Source organism: Pristis pectinata, chromosome 16, assembly GCF_009764475.1.
Source record: "Pristis pectinata isolate sPriPec2 chromosome 16, sPriPec2.1.pri, whole genome shotgun sequence".
Classification (NCBI taxonomy): Eukaryota; Metazoa; Chordata; class Chondrichthyes; order Rhinopristiformes; family Pristidae; genus Pristis; species Pristis pectinata.
In genome coordinates this window covers 23279261-23302015 of record NC_067420.1, presented here as the reverse complement: position 1 = coordinate 23302015, position 22755 = coordinate 23279261, and the positions used below count along the sequence as shown (strand labels likewise).

The following is a 22755-nucleotide window of genomic DNA, read 5'->3' as shown; positions in this document are numbered from 1 at the left end:
TCTGGCTGCATGTCACACCAACTCCCTTTCCCATTCCCATACCGACCTGTCTGTCCTCAACCTTCTCCACTACCAGGGTGAGGCCAAACACAAACTCAAAGAACGACACCTCATATTCTGCTTGAGTAGCCTACAACCCAACGGTATGAAGATTGAATTTTCTAATTTCAGGTAACCCACACCCCACATGTTCCATCCCACTCCTACCACTCCACCTCGGTTCTCTCTCTCTTTGTTCACCGTTCCCATTTACATCAGCCCATCATCTACACACCCATCTACCTGGGTTCCTTCTCCTATGTCTGACCCTTCCTATCCCCTCCCCCATATGGTTCCACCTGCCAATCATCCCTCCCTTATCCAGTTCCATTTAACACCTTCAAATCTCTATCTTTACCATCCCTCTCCAACCCACCCCACCTGGCACCATCTGTCTCTTTTTTTCCTTACCTCTTTCCACCCATCAGCCTCTGTCTCTAAACGGCCCCCTCCACTCGCCCCATTTGGTTCCGTCTGTCATCATCCCCCACCTCGGTTGATTCCACCTATCATCTCTCTCACCCTTCCTTCTCTATTCTGGCTATCTTCCTTCTACACTCTCCGTCCTGATGCAGGGTCGCCACCCAAAGCATCGTCCATCCCTTTGCCTCCACAAATGCTGCTTGACTCACTGAGTTCCTCCAGCAATTTGCTTTATGTTCCAGATTCCAGCATCTGCACTGTCCTGTGTCTCCATATCCTTAGATTCATCAGCAAAAATACACAAGGATAGAATCAAAATAGCTTTCCCGGCAGATAATTCAGATTCTGTTTTAGCAGTTCCCAGCCAGTAAACCTAGTTCAGTTCTACCCTCTTGCATGCTTTGCCAAAATCTAGTGGGAAAATACTGCAGCCACTCATTCCATAGTGAAAGTGCACCAACTGGCATATTAAATTGGTTTCCACTGTGGGCCCATCAGAGGACATGCCTGAATCCTTGAAAGCCTTATTATCACATGAACTAAACAAAATCATACATTGTTGGTCCACCCCTGCAGACCAACCAACAAGAGGAAAGAACTGGGGAAGTTGACATCTAGACACTGGGGGAGAGTAGATGATTGAGGGTGTTTGTTGGGGTTGGGGGGGGGGGGGGAAGAGGAGGGAGGAACATGGTTACTGATAATTCAGGTAAATATTTCATTTAGCCCAGCTAGATCGGTGCTGCCAGATTAAAATCATGTTCTCCTGGGATCTCTGGACAATGGGAACCCCAGGGACAGTGTGGTCCAAATTTCCCTGCAATATTAGAAACATAGAAACCTAGAAAAACTACAGCACAATTCAGGCCCTTCAGCCCTCAAAGCTGTGCCGAACACGTCCCTACCCTAGAAATTACTAGGCTTACCCATAGCCCTCTATTTTTCTCAGCTCCATGTACCTATCCAACAGTCTCTTAAGAGGCCCTATTGTATCTGCCTCCACCACCTTTGCCAGCAGCCCATTCCACGCACTCACCACTCTCTGAGTAAAAAACTTACCCTTGACATCTCCTCTATACCTACTCCCCAGCACCTTAAACCTGTGTCCTCTTGTGGCCACCATTTCAGCCCTGAGGAAAAGCCTCTGACTATCTACCCAATCAATACCTCTCATCATCTTATATACCTCTATCAGGTCCCCCCTCATCCTCCGTCACTCCAAGGAGAAAAGGCCGAGTTCCCTCAACCTGCTTTCATAAGGCATGCTCCGCATTCCAGGCAGTATCCTAGTAAATCTCCTCTGCACCCTTTCTATGGCTTCCACATCCTTCCTGTAGTGAGCTGACCAGAACTGAGCACAGTACTCCAGGTGGGGTCTGACCAGGGACCTATATAGCTGCAACAATACCTCTCGGCTGCTAAATTCAACTCCCCAATTGATGAAGACAATACACCATAGATTCAACCCGCGCATCCGCTTTGAGCGTCCTATGGACTCAGACCCCCAGATCCCTCTGATCCTCCACACTGCCAAGAGTCCTACCATTAAGACTATATTCTGCCATCATATTTGACCTACCAAAATGAACCACTTCACACTTACCTGGGTTGAACTGCATCTGCCACTTCTCAGCCCAACTTTGCATCCTATCTATGTCCCTCTGTAACCTCTGACAGCCCTCCAAACTATCCACAGCACCCCCAACCTTTGTGTCATCCGCAAACTTACTAACCCACCCCTCCACTTCCTCATCCAGGTCATTTATAAAAATCACAAATAGTAAGGGTCCCAGTACAGATCCCTGAGGTACACCACTGGTCACCGACCTCCACGCAGAATATGACCCTTCAACAACCACTCTTTGCCTTCTGTGGTCCAGCCAGTTCTGGATCCACACTGCAATGTCCCCTTGGATCCCATGCCTCCTTACTTTCTCAATAAGCCTTGCATGGGGTACCTTATCAAACGCTTTGCTGAAATCCATATACACTACATCTAGTGCTCTCCCTTCTTCGATGTGTTTAGTCACATCCTCAAAAAATTCAATCAGGCTCGTAAGGCAGGACCTGCCCTTGACAAAGCCATGCTGACTATTCCTAATCATACTACACCTCTCCAAATGTTCATAAATCCTCCCTCTTCAGGATCTTCTCCATTAGCTTACCAACCTCTGAGGTAAGACTCACTGGTCTATAATTCCCTGGGCTATCCCTATCTTGCATAAGGGAACAACATCCGCAACCCTCCAATCTTCTGGATCAAAGCACATCGTCAGAGACTCCGCAATCTCTTCCCTCACCTCCCACAGCAGCCTGGGGTACATCTCATCTGGTCCCAGCGACTTATCCAACTTGATGCTTTCCAAAAGTTTCAGCATCTCCTCTTTCCTAATATCTACATGCTCAAGCTTTTCAGCCCACTGCAAGTCCCCACTACAATCCCCCAGATCTTTTTCCATAGTGAATACTGATGTAAAGTATTCATTAAGTTCCTCTGCTATTTCTTCCAGATCCATACATACATTCCCACTGCTTCACTTGATAGGCCCTATTCTTTTGCATCTTATCCTCTTTCTCTTCACATACTTGTAGAAAGCCTTGGGGTTTTCCTTAATCCTGCCCACCAAGGCCTTCTCATGCCCCCTTCTGGCTCTCCTAATCTCCTTCTTAAGCTCCTTCCTATTAGCCTTATACTCTTCCAGATCTCTAACATTACCTAGCTCTTTGTACCTTTTGTAAGCTTTTCTTTTCCTTTTGACTAGATTTATTATAGCCTTTGTACACCACGGTTCCTATATCCTCTCATGACTCCCCTGTCTCAGTGGAACATGCCTATGCAGAACTCCACAAATATCCCCTGAATATCTGCCACATTTCTTCCGTACTTTTCCCTGAGAACATCTGTTCCCAATTTAATCTTCCAATTTCCTGCCTGAGAGCCTCATAATTCCCTTTACTCCAAGTAAACGCCTTTCTAGTCTGTCTGTTCCTATCTCTCTCCAGTGCTAACGTAAAGGAGATAGAATTATGATCACTGTCACCAAAATGTTCACCCACTGAGAGATCTGACACCTGACCAGGTTCATTTCGCAATGCCAAATCAAGCACAGCCTCTCCTCTTGTAGGCCTATTGTGTCAAGAATCCTTCCTGAACACACTTAACAAACTCCTCCCCATCTAAACCCTTCACTGTCTGGAGATGCCAATCGATGTTTGGGAAATGAAAATCCCCCATCACAACAAATCTGTTATTTTCACACTTTCCTAGGACCTGCTTCCCTATCTGCTCCTCAATATCCCTGTTACTATTGGGTGGCCAATAAAAAACACCCAGTAAAGTTATTGACCCCTTCCTGTTCCTAACCTCCACCCACAGAGACTCCATAGACAGACCCTCCACGACGTCCACCTTTTCCGCAGCCGTGACACTATCTCTGATCAACAGTGCCACTCCCCCACCTCTTTTGCCTCCCTCCTTGTCCTTTCTGAAACATCTAAAACCCGGCACTTGAAGCAACCATTCCAGTCCCTGAGCCACCCAAGTCTCCGTAATGGCCACCACATCATAGCTCCAAGTATTGATCCAAGCTCTAAGCTCATCCGCCTTGTTCACTGTACTTCTTGCATTAAAATAGACACATCTCAAACCTGTCTGAGCATGTCCCTTCTCTATCGCCTGCCTGTCATACCTACTACTAGCTTTCTCTATTTGGGAGCCAAACACCTCTTCCCCAGTCTCTCCAGTTCGGATCCCGCCCCCCAACAATTCTAGTTTAAGCTCTCCCCAGTAGCTTTAGCAAACCTCCCCACCAGGATATTGGTCCCCCGGGACTCAAGTGCAACCCGTCCTCTTTGAACAGGTCATACCTGCCCCAAAAGAGGCCCCAATGATCTAGAAATCTGAATCCCTGCTCCTTACTCCAATCCCTCAGCCACGCATTTAACCTCCTCCTCATTCTGTTCTTATACCCACTGTCAGTTAGCACAGGCAGTAATCTGGAAATTACTACCTTTGAGATCCTGCTTCTCAACTTCCTTCCTAATTCTCTATAGTCTTTTTTCAGGACCTCATTCCTTTCCCTACCTATGTCATTGGTACCAATATGTACCACGACCTCTGGCTGTTCTCCCTCCCCCTTCAGGATATCTTGGACACGATCTGAAACATCCCGGACCAAGTATTCCAGAACAAGTACTGCATGCCTGACAGAAAAATCACATCAGGGACCCAAGGGAGTGCGGTCAAATTCCACAATTGTTGCAATTTGATCTGAAGACAGTCGCAATGTAATTTACCCTGCAATAAATGGATTTTGAAATGCTGAACAAAAAGTACAGCACTTTGCAATTGAATTTTGGGGCAAAAATTATTCAGAAACTCAGGACACAATACTTGCAGCAAGGACTCTTTGCCTCTTCAAGTGTTCTTCCAGTCTTCTGTTGATATATCTGATTAGTTCCATTCTCCTATTCTATACCAATGTAAAAAGATACTTTTGAAAACAAATTAAGATATTTATTTATTTATTTATTTCAGGTCATAAAATGATTTAAAATAAAAAGCTAAAATTAGTAATAGTGAACGTAATATTTCCAGATTTGTGTAATCCAGATCATCTATACCTTTTAGGGAATGAAATCTATCCTCCTTATACAGTTTGGCCCAAATGTGACTCCATTCCCAGGGTAATGTAATTAAGTGCCATTGAAGTAGTCTTGCAAGCTATCCTAATGTATCAAAACTGTTGTATTTTGTGCAAGTACCTTCACCATAAGGACTGCAATGGTTCAAGGCCACAGCTCAGTGCCACTTTCTCAAGGGAAATTAGAGATGGGCAGTAATTCCTACAACCTGCAGGTGATTATTTTTAGGAAAGGAAATATCCTTTACAGAATATCCTATCCTAAATTAAAGCCGAAAGTACTGATAGGAAAATTATGGAGCTGTAAAGTTCAAAAGTACTAAAAAGATAAAGTAACTTGCATAATTAAAGACCAAGATAATTAAAGTTAATTCAACACCTACTTTCCTCAATGAAATTCTTAAAATTTGTGATTGAAACATAAATGCTAGAGAGCAACTCAAATAGACAAATAAAATATTCTTCATGTAACCAAAAATTACTTTTAACAACTTATGCAAAATAGTATCATGTGAGCAATCACATGATTAAACAGGAAACGCTCCAAGACTGTGGTTTAAGCATGATTTTTAGCCACCCATATTTTCATGTAATTTATAAAATTACCTTACCTTGTGAGGTGAACATCCTTTCTTTCACATCAATTATCACTTCACTTGAAGCCCTATTTCTTTATCGAAGCAAAAAGCAATTGACATATTGTGTATCTGAAATGATATATGGTGTATCTAACTGAGAATCAAAAATAAGTATGAACTTTGTTTAGCTACATTAATCTTTTAGCTACATTTATACTCTAAGTATAACCACACAACTCCTTGGAGAAGAGAACCTTATTGACTTCATACCCTCCGCAACAAGAAGTTGGATTTTTATAATGCATTGAACATAGTAAAAATGTCCTAAACTATATGAACATTCATAAATTTGACATTCACATAAGTTGATGTTAGGACAAATAACCAAAGAGAAGCAGGTTTAAACAGAGGGAGTGCAATGGAGAAGTTTACAGAGAGGACCCCAAAGGTTAGGGTCTTGGAAGCTGAAGGCCTGGCTACCAATGGTGGTCCAATTCAAATCAATGATATTCAAGAGGGTGAAATTGGTGAGGTGTATCTATCACTGACGGTTGGTGGATTAAGATGCAAGACTATGCAAAAATTTGGAAACAATAATGGGAATTTTAAAATGGAAATTTCATTTAATCAGGACCAGTGCAGGTCAGTGAGCATAGGGGTGAAAGGTGAAAAGGGTCTGGTGCAAGTTCAGATACAGGCAGCAAAGTCTTGGATGATCTCAAGACTATGGCGGCCAGGCAGAAGTGTATACAAATGGTCATCTGAGGTAACAATGACATAGATAGGGGTTTCACTACCGGATGAGTTGAGAGAGGGATAGAAATGAACAGTGTTACAGGGATGCGAATAGGCAGTCCATAAGATGACATGAATATGAAGTCAGATGATCACCTTGGGGTAAGTATGACACCGATGTTGTGAAGTACCTGGTTATATCAAACTAATTAGCCAGTGTCAGATTTAAATAGGGTTTGAAATGTTTTAGTACATTAAAGAACTATATGAATAGAAGATTATTGTTAATGGTCTATGTCAGCATAAAGCGGCTGAAGCAGCAGCAAGTTTCAAACACATCAGTATGGCTGAAAGCATGAGAAAGTGAAAATTCCTTTTATAACATGAAAAATCAAGAGAATTTGCAGAGAAATTATGTATTGAAGCTAATGGCATTCACTATCATAAAAGTGTATGTCAGATAGCAAATTCCAAATACAGTTAAATGCAGAAATTCAAAGGCTATTGTTCAGTTTGTCCTTCTCCACCACAAGCTACACAATGATATTATTCCACCAAGAGGTGCAGCATTGAAAGAGGGCATTTAGAATATTTATAAGATAGGTCTGGTGTACATATATTCATGGTAGGACTTCACCATTCCAGCGTAAACACACAAGATACTTGGTCTTAATTACAAGCAACCTATTTGATACTAAAATATGATGTATATGATCCAGATTCTCATTTGTCATATTTTAGTATCAAATGAAACATTTAAAAAAAACCTTTTTCTATTACTCTTACTTAATTAGATCTTTGTCTCATTTTGTTTTGCTTTCTGACCAGAGTCTGAAATTTAATTAAAACTTCTGATTCCATACTGTGCATTAATAATACATAACTCTCATTAGTTAAATGAACACCAAGTTGCCATTCCTGTTCAGACAGACCCCAGAGCCCCTGTGGAATATGCTGCATTGGTTTAGTTCTCTAATTACTGGGAGTTCGGGTACAGGATCCCATGAAAAGATTGTAACTGGCAACACAAAGAATGGTGGTGCAACTTATTTGCCTCAGGTCAATATAATTCAGGGAAAAATGATACCATCCATTTCAAGCTTTTCCTAACAAACTAAATAATGTTCCCTTATATCACATGTGAGTGATTAAAATCAATATTGTTGACTAACTTTACTTCATGAGCCAACCAGTAACTATCTTTATATCAACATTGCTCTCATAATTGTCTCCAGAGAATAGGGCACATAACGTCTTGTGCAATATTGAGGATCATTACTCAGTCACAGTGCTGCCTTTCATATATATATATGGCTGTGGAAGCAGTCATTGTTTAATTTCAAGGTTAGTAATCTATACAAATTCAGATGAGGCAGTGTGAATGACTGTGACACCACCAGAAATGGACCTTTCAGGTGTGTGAGCAGTGGTCTAACTTGGGTGGCCATGATCACAATCCAGGTTGTTCCTTGTGTTTCATTTGTGGTGCATGTGACCACATTTTCCCTGGGCTGTACTCCAGTACTTCATGGTTGCCGAAGTTTTCCCTGGGCAGCTGTAGCCTCATCGGGTCATTTACCAGGTTGTGCTTGATAATTTCTATAGTCAGCCAAAAGATGTGCCATCAGGAGCTGGGTCTTTAATTAGTATGTTGGATTTGGAGTGTGTTCCAGAAAGAGCTTTCAATTTCAAGCAGGTGCACAGAAGGGTTCAAGGGTTCTTTTACAGTGCAAGTACTTTGGTGGATGTCAGCTGGTTGTTTTTTCTTTAAGGACATTTTCTCTACAGACATTAAGATAGAGAGAAACAGGACAGAAACAGGCCCTTCGGCCCACCGTCCATGCTGATCAACAACCACCCATTTTTTCACTAATGCTACCCTAATCCATTTTATTCTCCTCACATTCTTATTCACTCCCCCCCCAACTCCCCCCACCCCCACTCTGTAGATTCTATCACTTGGCAACATATTTGGAGCATTTACAGAGGGCCAATTAATCTACCAGTCACATGATTTTGGAAGGTGGCAGGAAGCACCCAGAGGAAACCCACGTGGTTACAGGGAGAAAGAGCAAATTGCACACAGACAGCACTGGATATCAGGATTAGACCTGGATCTCTGGAGCTGTGAGGCCGCAGCTTCACCAGTCACACCACTCTGCTGCGTTATGTTTAATTCAGGCTGGCACAGGAAGCCACTTGAGCTCTGTTGGTCTCTGTGCTCCAGCATTGATTCTCAGGATTCCCACAGAGACATATCTCTCATGTTTTTGTGAGGGCTCCTGAAGCAGGTTAAGCAGCAGTATTCTGCTATTGAGTAAACCAGGGCAAGTGAAACAGTGTGTAAAGTCCCGGCTCTGTTTTCCCAGGTGATGCTCGTCAGATTCTGTACAGCATTCATTCTGTTCTTGACCTTAGCTCAGGTGAACATAAAAGATTCCATATTGTTATTCTGACAAAGAGCAAGAGAGGTCCCCCTGGTGGTCAGGCACTATCATTAAAAATACCTGATGCAGGGTCTTGATACTGGATTTTGATCCAAAACATCGACAATTCCTTTCCTCCCAATAGATACTGTTCGACCTGCTGAGTTCTTCCAACAGATCGTTTGTTGCTCTAGTTAAAAATAAATATGTTATGATCCAAGTGCTATTCATGGGACTTTGCAATGCATAAACTGGCATTGTTTTCTACATCACAACAATCTCAGAAGTACCTCACTAGCTGGAAAGAACTTTATGACATACTGAAGTTGTGCAAGTGCTCCATAAATGCAAACCTTTGTTTTAGAAGATTGCAATCCCCTGACGCTACACTGATCACTGCAACTTCATGCATGTGTGCACACCAATTGTTTGAGGATGCATTCATCACCTACTTGACAGTTGAGATATCCCTGCATTCAATATTTCTTCCAATCAAGAGAACATTTAAAATGGACAACCAGAAATATGAGGATAAAGAAAGAGAATTACATTAACGTAATTAATTCTTTCTCTCTAACCTTTGTGAAAGATAGAACATACCTTTTTCAGACAATGTGGATGATACTAGTTTGAATAGATCTGTCAGGAGTATGGATCATGACTGAAAGCCATACAGCTCTGATATAGTCTATGTTAATAGCTCAGCTGATGAACCATGAAATAGCATCCATTGAAAACAACAGCAATCTACAGTACGATGCCAAGCAACAGTTTATCTGTTGTTCTCTGCAACTTGAATTGAATGATGCAACTTAGCAACAGCATATGTTTTATTATCATTACTCAGATTTGTATTAAACATGTTTCCTGCAGCTTTCATATTTTTATGATTGAGAAATTTCTTTTGGGATTTCATTATTGTTTTTTTTCCATTTTCAATGTAAAGCAAAATGGACCCAGACACAAAATTAAAAATAATTTTATTGATTCACTATTTAATTACAGCTCCCCAGCTCTGTTTGCTCAAAAACTTTTTTTTTTGGCTTCCTTCTGTGACATTCATTTCAATGCCAGTCTAAGGACATTTCCTTCCTGATGTCCCAGAGACATTGCTTCCAAAGCAATCAAAAAACAGTTCAGTTTTATTCTGATCTATTCATATGAAATGATGGAATATTCTACCAATAAATAGTTGTTAAAGCTTCACTGCATTTAAATAAACATTGCCTTGCATTGCTCTAAGTAATTGGAATTGTTTTTTTGTGTATGTCAGTGCTATTACAGATATGAAATACACATATTTTGCACCAAACTTCTAATGACTGGTGTATCTTCATCTTTATAACAATTGTCCAACTGAAAATGGAAATTTACCCTCAATACAGGTAAAACGTGAAGGTAAAATAGAAAGTAAAGGATGTTTAGAACAGAACAAAACTAAACCAAAGAATCATGTTGCCAGTGAAGAACACAGTTTTACAAACCACAGAACACTATGGTATCTCAAGGATCACAGTCAAACATAACACACATTTAGAGTCATAAATTCATACAGCAGGAAAACAGGCCCTTTAGCCCATTAAATCTGTTCCAACCATCAAACATCCTTTGCGTTTGTTGATAAACAATAGCCAGACCCCCAGGACACCATATGTTTGCATCAACATCAATCGTATGGACAATGTTTGGAGAGGAAAGGTATTCCTGTTAACATTAATTCCATTTTATTCACATTCCCATCAACTCCCTTCACATTCTACCATTCACCTACATGCTAGAGGCAATTAACCTATCAACTCACACTCCTTTGGGACATTGGAGGAAAAGCAGAACACCCGTAGGAAATCCTTTGTCACCACAGGTAGAATGTGCAAATCCAGATGCATTACCATCCTGTTCTGGCTACCAGTGAACTGGACTGAGGCTCTCAGTTCACTTTTAAGCAGGAACTGCAGCTCTTGTACATCATGTTCAGGAGTTCTTGCAGAAAAAGCCATCACTATAATCTAAAAAGCATGGAGTAGCTGGAATCCAAAGCACCAGCAGTGGTGCTGAAAGGCAATAAAATCATGGACTGGTGAAATGGTAGATGGGACTAAGTGAGCTATGGAGCAGAAGGCAATTCAAGGGGGGAAAGAATTACAGTTGATCGAAAAATGAACAGAAGAGAAAAATGGTTGATTGTGAGGGGTAAGCAAATAGTGGCAATAACGGGAAGAGAGGACTATATGGTAAGAAAGCAAGTGGGAAGAAGCAAATTCTGAAATGGTTGCTTTGGGAGGAATCAGGGACAATGTGGGAGTATAACCAAGGAGTGATGAGAAGAGAAAGTACCAATGTTAAATGGATTAGGGAAGGTGTTGTTATGCTGTAAGTATGATTATCTGACTATATTGTTGAAGATGTATGTGTCATTAGCTTTTGCCAGTTTGCTTGGGTGTATTGACTCGATGGAGTAATTTTCTGCAGGGATTCTCCTGTCACAGCTTCAGCACAATAATTGAAGAAACTTATTCATTTAATCTATTCCATCATAACTATCCAGATAAGGGAGAAAAAACAAATGAAAATTCATTCACTGAGAAATATTACTGAAGTCATTCCTTGTTATGTGAGAGTTTATTTTCCTGAGACCTTCCTTTATCTATTCTTTACCTTCTAGAATACCATCTAATGACAGTTTGTTGATGGTTGGCTCTTACTAGATGTTGAATAAATCAAATTTACATTTTCACTTTAAAGGTCTAAACACCCAAGTATCCATCATTAATGGGTGGCTTGTGGTTTCTTCTTAATGGTGGAATGTACCTAATGTTTAAAAATTAGGGATGAAATATTTTGTCATGCCTTCATCATTGATGGGTCAAAACTCCCGAACACTCTGATAATACTCAAGAACGCCTTCACTAGGAGATTCAGGAAGGCAACTAAGTGCCATCTATAAGGATGGGCAATAATGGTTAACCTCAGCAATGACACCCAAATCTGTGTATGCATAAAAAAGCAATGTAGAGATCTGCATGGATTCAGTCAAACTGATGGGCTTTGCATTAGAGGTTTGCAAAGGGAAATCAGTCATGTCATGTATTAAATTGACATAAATAATATTAATAAAAATTAAAAATTACTAATTGATTAAAACACCATAAAACTCTAAAAAATAAAAACATTGAAATAAAATTAAGTAATTTGAACACTTATCTTCAGTGGCCATTTTTTGCACAGGGTGACTAACCACATTCGGCTCCTCTCTCCACACATCAGTGCTGAATGGGATTAGTCACCCTCTGCAAAAAAATGGCCACTGAAGATAGCTGTTCAAATTACTTTATTTTATTTCAATGGCCACTGAAGATAAATGAATCCAGCTGATTCCATTTAGTAATCTGGCGAATGTGATCTGCAAATACACCCAAGCTTGGATTGGAATATTTCAGGATCGCTTTAAAGACTCAAGAATGAAAGAATAATTTCCAGGACACAGCTCTGAGCAGCCCAGAATGATAAAACAAAAGTTCAAAGAATTGAGTTGTATTATTGTTTTGTTTTGAATTTTCTTGGTTTGGGGTGGAGGCTGACAGAAAATCATGCTTAATGATGCTGAAGAAGGAATACAGCAACCTCGTGGTTACGTTACTGGACTGGTATCCTGAAGTGACTATTATTGATCTGGAAACAAGAGCTCAGATCCCACTATAACAGTTTCGGGAATTTAAATATTAATAATTAAGTAAATTTGGAATAAAAAGTCAGTATCAATAAATAAACTCCAATGATCTGTGCATGAATAAATGTTTAAAAAGATCATTGGAGTTCATTTGTTGTCCGATTGTAGTGGGAAGGTAGTGCCTCTCTAATGTGTACAAGATGGTCAACCAATTGCAAGAGTGCAGGGGCAAGACAGTTGCAAGTGAAGGTCATGTGTTGTCAAGAATGTATGCAATCAGAGTGAACAGGCCAAAAGTGAGCAAGATTGTAACATATCTTACCTAGGTCAGTGAACCTACAGGAATAGTTAGCAGTATCATGTTTCTGTCATTGACCAGCAAATGTAGTCGAACCACAGCCTAAAATTTTCCACTACTGAATGTCCTTGGGGAAACCATAGTTAGAAAGACTGCCTTTCTCTTCAGTGGAATTGTACTGAAAGGATCAACACACCCAAACGAGTTGGAGGCAACGTATTCATAAAAACTGAATGTTTCTCTTGCAACATCATACATAATAACATTTCTGTCTCTTTCTGGCCACATTGAAATATTCTGCTCAAGTGGGAACACAATCTTTAGATTGTAAAGCATTTGAACTATAAATGAGATCCTGCCAAATGATTTCCCATTTGTGAACTGTTATGAAGAACCATTAAACCTTTGTGGCCTGTCAAGTGAACCATAAATTAATACAATCCTTTGTTGGCAGCACTGAGCAAAGTAGATTCAGAATGGAATTAATAAAATAGCAATAAACAGCTTCATCATCTTTTTTGTAAAAGCAATATATTAACTCTCCAACTCTGCACTCGTCCAACTCAGGAAGGAAGGAGTCCATCTCTTTCTCACACTCTGGCATTATTTCCATTTCCTTAGCCCAGAAAATGCTCTTTCCAGTTTTCATGTGAATTCTCACCATGTTTGTCATGATGTTACACTGCAAGCTATTTTACTGAAGCTGTTAGCTGGTTAATTCCTCCATTAATCCAGCAAACTGAGGAACCTCACAAGAATGGCAAAACCATTCATGCATTCATATTGCAAATTATGATTTTCCTTTAGGTTGTATACAAAATACCACTGCGATCTTAGGTTGCTTGGGAGATGATCAAGTAAATTATGTGGTTAAGGTTGACACCTATGCCTCATGGATTTTATGCATAAGAGCCCCTAGTGAGAGACCAATTAAAAGGACCAGGATAATAGACCTGAATTGTAATGTTTATTTCCTCATACTGGTGATAATATTAAGAGGAGCCGCACATCTATATTAGACTGGAGCCTTGCACATAGTTGGTGCATAGATTCTAGGGTGCCTTTCACCCAGATTGTCATGGACCATTGATCTTATCTCATACCAACAGCCAATTAAAAATATAAAGTCTCAACCCTCTCTAGTTAAACAAAATTCTGCTTATCTACTCTTCCTACCAAGGTAGATAACTTTACATTTCCCCACATTATACTTTGCCTGTCAAGTATTTGCCCACTTGCTAAGCCTACCTACGTCCCTTTCTGTCCTCCTCACAACTTGCTTTCCCTTCTATCTTTGTATTATCATCAAATGTGGCTATGATACGTTCAGTCCTTTCATCTAAATCATTCATATCGATTGTCCATAGTTGAGTTTCTGTGGCATGCCACTAATTACAGCTTGCCAACCTGAAAAGGACCAATTTTTCCTGACATTTAATTAGCCAATTCTTTATCTATGCTAATGGTTACCCTCAATGACACAAATTAATACCTTGTGCCACAATTTTTTAAGTGGCACCTTATCAATTATCTCCTGGAAATCCAAATACACTACATCTACAACTTTCTCTTCATCTACCCTACTCATTACATCCTCAAAGAACTCTAATACATTTGCCTTACATAAAACCATATTGACTCTGCATCATTGTGGTATACTTTCATAAATATCCTGCTGCTACCTCCTTCCTAATGAAATCCAGCATGTTCCCAAAGAGTCAGTCTAATTGGCCCATGGTTTTCTCTTTCTGTCAACATCCTTTCTTGAAAAAGAATGATGAACTTGCAATATTTCTGTATGTTGAGATCTTTCCAGAATCCAGGAAACTTTGGATGCATCTCTGCAACCACCTTTAAAGATCCTCAGATGTGGATCATGAATTCCAGGAGATTTTCCAGCCTTCACTTCTATCAATTTGCCTAGTACCTCCTAAGTAATGATAGTGATTGTCTTAAGTTCCCTTCTCCTTTGGATTTTCTACCATCATTAGAATGTCTTCCAAATCTCCATCATTTCCTTATTTACCACTATTAATGCCCCAGTCTCATCCTCAATGAGATCAACATTTATGTTTGCTGTTGTTCCTTTTTATGTACTTGTAGAAAGATTGAGCAAAGTGGGGAGGTGATATTCTAAACTTGCTTGACCCCAGTCTATGCTGTGATTCAGACTATTGCGTACCCATTGGTTAGAATCATGTCATTCATGCTCTCAAAGCAGACATAAGTAAAGGTGAACTTAGCCAAATTTGAGAAGGATTCTTCACAGACTTCCAACTTTGGAAGGGCCAACATTTTTTTGTGATTAAAATTAGCCACATATGAGATCTGATGTTGCTCTGTGCAGCTCTCTTGGAGTTGTCACACAATTAAGATCATGTCAATTGTCCCTCTAGATAGATGGAATCCACTCTATGTGTCAGGGAGCAGCTTTTCGGCTGATGGGGAGGTGGGGGTGACTGTTGAGGAGGATCCTTTCCCTGTAGAACACAACAGGGAGGTTCCTCTGTTGCTACCATGACTGGGGTTGTCTTCATTCTTGACAATAGTCAGGATTACAGCTTCCATCAAGTTCTGGGACTAATCATTTGATGGTAAAATTAACTACCACCTCCACTGCATCTTTGGTCTCTGAGGAAAAGAGTGTTTGAAGATCAAGACCTCAGACATGGCAAAAACCTCATTGTCTACTAGCCAGCAATAATCCCTGCCCTCCTAACTGCTTCTGACACATGAACTACATATAACAAACACCTCAAGGCACGAGAGAGGTACCACCAACACTGTCCACAAAATTGTTCAAAGCCACAAAGCAATGTCAGTGTTCTCTTGCAGGTCATCATCCCCAGCAACTTCGCTTTAATTACAGTCATCCAGCTCCAATGCACAGGCAATACCCTGTGCTTGCCCAGCAAAGACTCATGAAACAGGCACCCCATTCCAAGCACTATCATGGCAAGAAATTACTGGAGGAAGGAGGAAATAATGTTTTTAAAGTGTAACCTCCCCACTGTCTCATTGGAATTCCGGCCGCTGTCTGTAAGGAGTTTGTACATTCTCCCTGTGTCTGTGTGGGTTTCCTCCCACATTCCAAAGGCGTACGGGTTAGGAAGTTGTGGGAATGCTATGTCGGTGCCAGAAGCATGGCGAGACTTGCGGGCTGCCCCAGAACATTCTACGCAAAAAGATGCATTTCACTGTGTGTTTCGACGTACATGTGACTAATAAAGATCTCACAGTGTTTTCACGTGACCACTCGAAAAGAAACATTTTAGATGACACCGGGAACCTTGAGTCCTTCCGTCAGGAGCAAGTCCAGTGTAAATTATGGAAGAAATGCATCACCTTTCACATTCCCTTTCCAATCTAAGTTCCTCTCCAGCCTCGAGGACGTGTGCTTGACCTTGGTACCAGGCAAAGAAGCATTTGGGACTTACATTCAAGGCTGCAGAGAACTATATCTGTTCCCTAACTAAACACAAGCACATTTTTTTCACTTCTTCAACTTTAATTCCAACTGCACCATACTGCTTGAGTCTGTTTGCTCATCCTTCCTGCAACCTCTACCCTGTTCACAAAGGTTGCAAGAACATCATACCTGTGGAACAATTGCAAGGATGGTGGCTCCTCCAAGGCTACTTTCTGAATCCCTATACCTTTATCATTCATAGGCCTGCCCTCCTAACCCTGTCCACTGACTGAATCCACAATACTTAATGTAAGAGACGTGACTGCTTCCTGGAACAAAGTGTCAATGTAATTTTGTATCTCCCTCACACATCATAGTGTTTGAAGCTCGGACTCCTGAAACTCATCAACTCTGAGCTAAAGTTTCTCGAGCTTACTGCAGATGTGGCCATTATGGATCACAGTGGTCTCCAGCAGCATCCAGATGCTGCAGACACCAAACAGAACACCTGCCCCATCATGTCCTCAACTTAATTGGTAAATAAATTTTTCAAATGGCTACGTATAATTTTTAATTAGCCTCATTAATTAGCTAGTTGTAAGATACCAGTTTGAATTGGATGTAGTGCTGGATTAAACCTTAGTTTAAATGTCTTTAAAATATAAAGAAGGAAAAAACTGGAAGATTCACCAGCCAATTATTTCCCTGCCTTCCTACAAAGTCACAATTGGATTGTTTTCTCCTATTTCTCAAACACTTGTTTTGAGTGACTGCAGGTACTTCTAATTAACTTGACCCCAATGTTTCTTTAAAATACAAACACAACATCTCTTTCCTCCACTTCACCAAAATCCCAAGTTTTGTACTTTGCTCATGGGACTGGACTCCATGTTACTTACACCTCATTAAATCTACCACAGTGTTGCTGAGGAATAGGCAGGGAGTTGGAGGGAAATTTTTGACATTGTCACCCTATTACAACATAAATACAGTTACAGCTCCTTTGTTACTATGATATAGATTCACTGATTACATGACATTAATGACCAGATTATTACATACTATGTGAAGGCAATGTCCCCTCTAGTTTTGACTTTGTGACTCTCTGTTTAAATACAGTCACATTACACAAGTATAAGCCACCTGTAGGCAAAATCTTGCCCCAAGTTTAATTCAGTACAAAAGCTTCAGGTCTCTCCAAAAGTTGGAGAAGTGGCTGAGCTATTTTCAAGTGGACATTGGCTACATGATTTGTGTTTTGTATGTATGGCAGCAAGTCATTCATGATAAATAGTTATTTATAACTCTTGAAGCCACAGTAACAAATGTTAAAGGTTGAAATGAGGGAACTGTTGAGCTAATCAATAGTTGTGTAAGTGGATGAATAGAACACCAGAGTCTAGCAAACTTGGAGTTTGAAAGTGATATTTTAAATGTCTTGGAGGATTCGTTATCCTGGAAATAGCTACAGGAAGAGCTTTGGTTGGAAAGGAATAGGAGATGAGGAATGTTGTTAAAAGATTTTCTTCCACCAGTGCGGATGGGAAGTTTAGCAAGGGAAGAGAATAAGACATTTGGGATCCTTGCCCACGATGGATGTGCTGAGAAACCCTTCCGAGAATAGCAAGAGAGAGATAGATGATAGCTTTGGACATATTCAGGACCAATTCACATTGATTGAGATAAGAATTAAAAGGATCAAAGAAGTTAAAAATGTAGAAGTAAAAGGATGTTTGCCTGAGTGACAGCAATGGAGCAGCATTGAAGAGAAGGACCAAAGAGGGACAGACAAAAGAGCGCCTAAAGTATTGATCTCAGAACCTAGTCTAATTACTTAAGAAAATGCTCCTTCTGGCACTGCCTCATACTCATCAAATTCACAAATGACATCCAATGAGATTGGAATGTAGTTACCTATCCTTCCTCATTTGCTTCAATTTTTCTGTCCCTTTCGACATGGATAGCCACACCACTCTCCTCAAACATCTCTCCACTGTCACCCAGCTGGGTGGGACTACACTCATCTCATTCCATGCTATTCATCTCATCATAGTCAGAAAACCCTCCTGCATCTCTTCCTTTCCCTCACCATTGGAGTCATAAAGTCAGAGAGTAATACAGCAGGGAAACAGGCCCTTCAGCCCAATTTGTCCATGTCGGCCAAGATACCCATCTAACCTTGTCCCATTTACCCGCATTTGGCCCATATCCCTCTAAACCTTTCCTATCCATGAACCTGACCAAGTGTCTTTTAAGTGTTGTTATTCTACCTGCCTCAAACATTTCCTCTGGCAGCTCATTCCATATACACATGATCCTCTACGTGAAGAAGTTGCCTCTTAGGTCCCTTTTAAATCTTTCCCCTCTCACTTTAAACCTTGCCCTCTAATTCTTGATTCCCTTTCCCTATCACTGCCCCTCATCATTTTATATACTCTGTAAGGTCACTCCTCAATCTCCTATGTTCTAAGGAATAAAGTCCTAGCCTGCTCAACCTCTCCCTCAAGTTCTGGTGACATTCTCATAAATCTTCTTTGCATTTTTTCCAGCTTATTGACACCTTTCCTATAACATGGTAACCAACACTGAACCTTCTCCATCAAGGCCTACCATGCAGTTTGAAAACCACGGCGCCCTTTCCCTTTTGAATATCTCCAAAGTGAAAATAATTCCCAGAATACCTTCCACCTACTACTATGGTCACAAATAAAATATTAAGATAGTTATTTATTAGTTACATGTACATCGAAACACACAATGAAATGCATCTTTCTGTGTTACCGAGAATGTGCTGGGGGCAGCCCGCAAGTGTCGCCACTCTTCCGGCACCAACATAGCATGCCCACAGCTCCTAACCTGTACCTCATTTTGGAATGTGGGAGGAAATCGGAGAACCCTGAGGAAACCCACGCAGACACGGGGATAACATACAAACTCCTTATAGTCAGTGGTGGAAATTGAACCCAGGTCGCTGGCGCTGTAATAGTGTTACACTAACCGCTACACTACCGTGAAAATCATGTATTTTAAGGAGGTCCAGGCTGTCATTAAGCAGTGCAGGCTAGCTGCTCATAAAACTGAGACTTGTGCTGAGGTGATAACCCCATAAGCAGCAATGGGTGGTGCAGGATCCTCTCAGGAGTCATGTGTGGAAGCATACTAGATGTGACTGGAAGTTCTGAAGAGAATTGCTTGTCTTCAGCTGTTGTCAGGTAAGCAAGTTCTGGAATTATGCACTGTCGGGTACGTGCTGAGTGACAGATGCCTGCACATCTGTCTCTCTACTAAATCACAAGACTCATGTGGAGTCTAACAGTGGAGCTTTGTCTTGCTGGGATGCACCAACATTAAGATTCTATTCTATGCCAATCAGTTCTGGTGTTAGATTGGAGTTCCCATTCATTTGAATGGGGATTCCCAGCCTGGTGCCTGAGAGTTATAGATATATCATTTATTTATGTTTTAACGATTTAGTTACTTTTATTATTTACGCATGTTAATAACCTGTAGTATTTTAATTGTTTTGAATAATAGAGGCATTTAACATCTTTTAAAAAATAAGCCTCTTAGCACCATCAGGAAGCAAGACTTTGCCCCAGTTTTGCCATAATAGTTTCTTCCCCTGTATTTGGAGGTCATCTTAGTGTCCATAAGATCTTACTGAATGAAACTGAAGAAGGGAAAATTATACCAAACTGATATTTTGCGAAAGAGGCTGGTCTGTCCATATATTTTCCCTTTCAAAGTATCCTTCATGCTGCAAAATTTCCAAATTAGTTCTTAATGATAACAATTAGCTGCAAAGATTCTAAAATCCATAATAACTCCAGAATTTTTGTGACTCGAAAAAGTGAGAAAAGATTCCATGTAGTTCAATTTTATGTCACTGAAACAACAGCAGTAACCCATCTTAAAACAATTCAGATTTAGATATCAAAAACATTGGAAGTAAAGTAGGAAAGTAGCTCTAGAGTTTCCAGCAAAATTACGGCATATTAAAAGAATCCACATACAGCGCTGCTAAATTTTAAAATCAGTGGACAATTGAGTCTTTCTTATTTTGAGCTAAGTTTGTTAAAAGAGAACAGAGAAATAAATGTTCACGTAAAGCATCATGGGAATGCAGAATTCATTGTCTCACAAGGCTGGAGATGGAAAGTCAACTGAAGTGTCTCAAAGGAAAATATGCACTTAACTTGGGAGGTAGATTTTAAGTTGTTTGGAGAAAGTAGCAAGCAATTCAGATAAAAAAGATAAAAGAGCTGTCATAGGTAAGAAAATAATGTAACATACATCAAATGACTAATTACAATAATTACTAAAATTGCTACTACTGTCAGTTAAAGTCCAAGGGAAGTCAAAGTCTGCAGTGCTTAATGGAGTTTTGTTGCAATATTAGCACTATACTATTTACATATCTCTTTTCAATGTAACATATTAAATGTCAACCCAAGGTCATGACAAGAGCTTTCGATGAGGTGTAGTGAGCAGCCTCTTTGAACTGCAAGTGTAGAAGGTAGCTCAATCAAAGAATTAACCATTGATTGCAGCCACCTCATCACAACAGAATCAATTTGTAGAGCTGAGTACAACCAGGAGCAGATATTCCAACACACATTCAGTAATCAAAGACAAATTTAATCCAATTATGTTTTAAAATATTTAAGTGTGGGAATTAGAGTCCTACAATTCATGTACTGTATATTTTTTAGCACCAGTTTCCAAGCAGTAATTGTGGATTAGTGCACTATTAAAATTTCACAGTCCTCATGCAACAAACCATAACTTCTTCAGGGTATTTTACAATGGCACTAGTTCATAAATACCTGAATATTTTACTGATTACCCTTGACTGTGGTGAAGGAAAAAGTAATGTTGCCTTGCAGGAGCATTGAATCATGAACAGCAACTTTGAGATTTCTCTCTAAAACTATGATTGTACAGAAGTGTCCCAGTTACTGCAAGCACTAATAGTTTTGCACTTGTAACAACTGCAAAATGCAGGCCCTTCTCTTTTTTATATCTGCCATTCATAGCAGAAAATCTTAAATCTGACAACAAGTACCTTAAGTGTTAATGATAAGCTGGAGGAGCAAATGATATTCAGTACAAATTGACAAGAAATATCAGTTGTTTTCAAGTATATTGTAATTAAGAAGGAAAGAAGTAACTGGAAATGATTTATTCTGAACTCACTAATGGGAAAATATTTTCTCTTTTTTTTGCAGATTTTGGCAATAATATCTATCCTTTTCATAGTATTATCAACAATTGCCTTGTCACTCAACACACTTCCTGAACTACAAGACATGGATGAATTTGGACAGGTCACAGACAACCCACAGTTGGCTCACGTGGAAGCTGTGTGCATTGCTTGGTTTACCATGGAATATCTGCTGCGATTCTTGTCATCACCAAACAAATGGAAGTTCTTCAAAGGTCCACTGAATGTCATTGATTTGTTAGCCATTTTGCCATATTATGTCACAATTTTTCTCACGGAATCCAACAAAAGTGTGCTTCAGTTCCAGAACGTCAGGCGAGTGGTCCAGATTTTCCGTATAATGAGGATTCTACGAATTCTCAAATTGGCCAGACATTCTACAGGCTTGCAATCTCTGGGTTTCACACTCAGACGAAGTTATAATGAACTTGGATTGTTGATTTTGTTCCTGGCCATGGGCATAATGATATTTTCAAGTTTGGTGTTCTTTGCTGAAAAGGATGAAGATGACACAAAGTTCAAAAGCATTCCTGCCTCCTTCTGGTGGGCCACCATCACTATGACTACTGTTGGATATGGTGACATCTATCCTAAAACCCTTTTGGGTAAGATTGTTGGTGGACTGTGCTGTATCGCAGGGGTGCTGGTGATTGCTCTTCCTATACCAATTATTGTGAATAACTTCTCAGAGTTCTACAAGGAGCAAAAGAGGCAGGAGAAAGCAATAAAAAGAAGAGAAGCACTTGAGAGAGCTAAGAGAAATGGAAGCATTGTCTCAATGAACATGAAAGATGCTTTTGCTCGCAGTATGGAACTTATGGATATCGTTGTTGAAAAAAATGGAGAAAATATGGACAAAAATGAAAAATTGCGAGATAATAGTCTTTCTCCCAGCAAGTGGAAGTGGGGAAAGCGTACTGCATCTGAGACCAGTTCCAATAAATCTTTTGAAACTAAATACCAAGAACAAAACTCTCCAGAAAATGTGCGCAACCCAAATGCTAGCCCACAACATCTAAATGTACAGAAATTAGAGGAGATGTACAGCAAAATGGCAAAAACACAATCTCAGCCCAACATGAATGTAAGTCAAATGGATCAGACATTTAAGGTTAAGAAACAAAATCAAATAGAGATGGAGAAAATTTCTGTACCCTCTGACCCACTATTAAGCACACCAGATGGAATTGTGGATATGAGAAGCCTGTCGAGCATAGACAGTTTCATCAGCTGTGCTACAGATTTTCCTGATGCAGGGAAATTCACTCACAGTCCTGCAGTATCTGTGCTCAATAAGGCTTCTGTGAACCCCG

At 40.2% G+C, this 22755-nt stretch overlaps 1 protein-coding gene across 1 annotated transcript in view; it reads left to right on the top strand.

The window, feature by feature from the left end:
- Window positions 1-22755, top strand: part of kcnb1 (potassium voltage-gated channel, Shab-related subfamily, member 1) — a 216863-nt gene that overhangs the window by 191471 nt on the left and 2637 nt on the right. Inside the window, exon 3 of the mRNA XM_052031670.1 lies at window positions 21447-22755. Within this exon, the coding sequence (XP_051887630.1) occupies window positions 21447-22755 (1309 nt within the window). The remainder of the gene's footprint in view (window positions 1-21446) is intronic.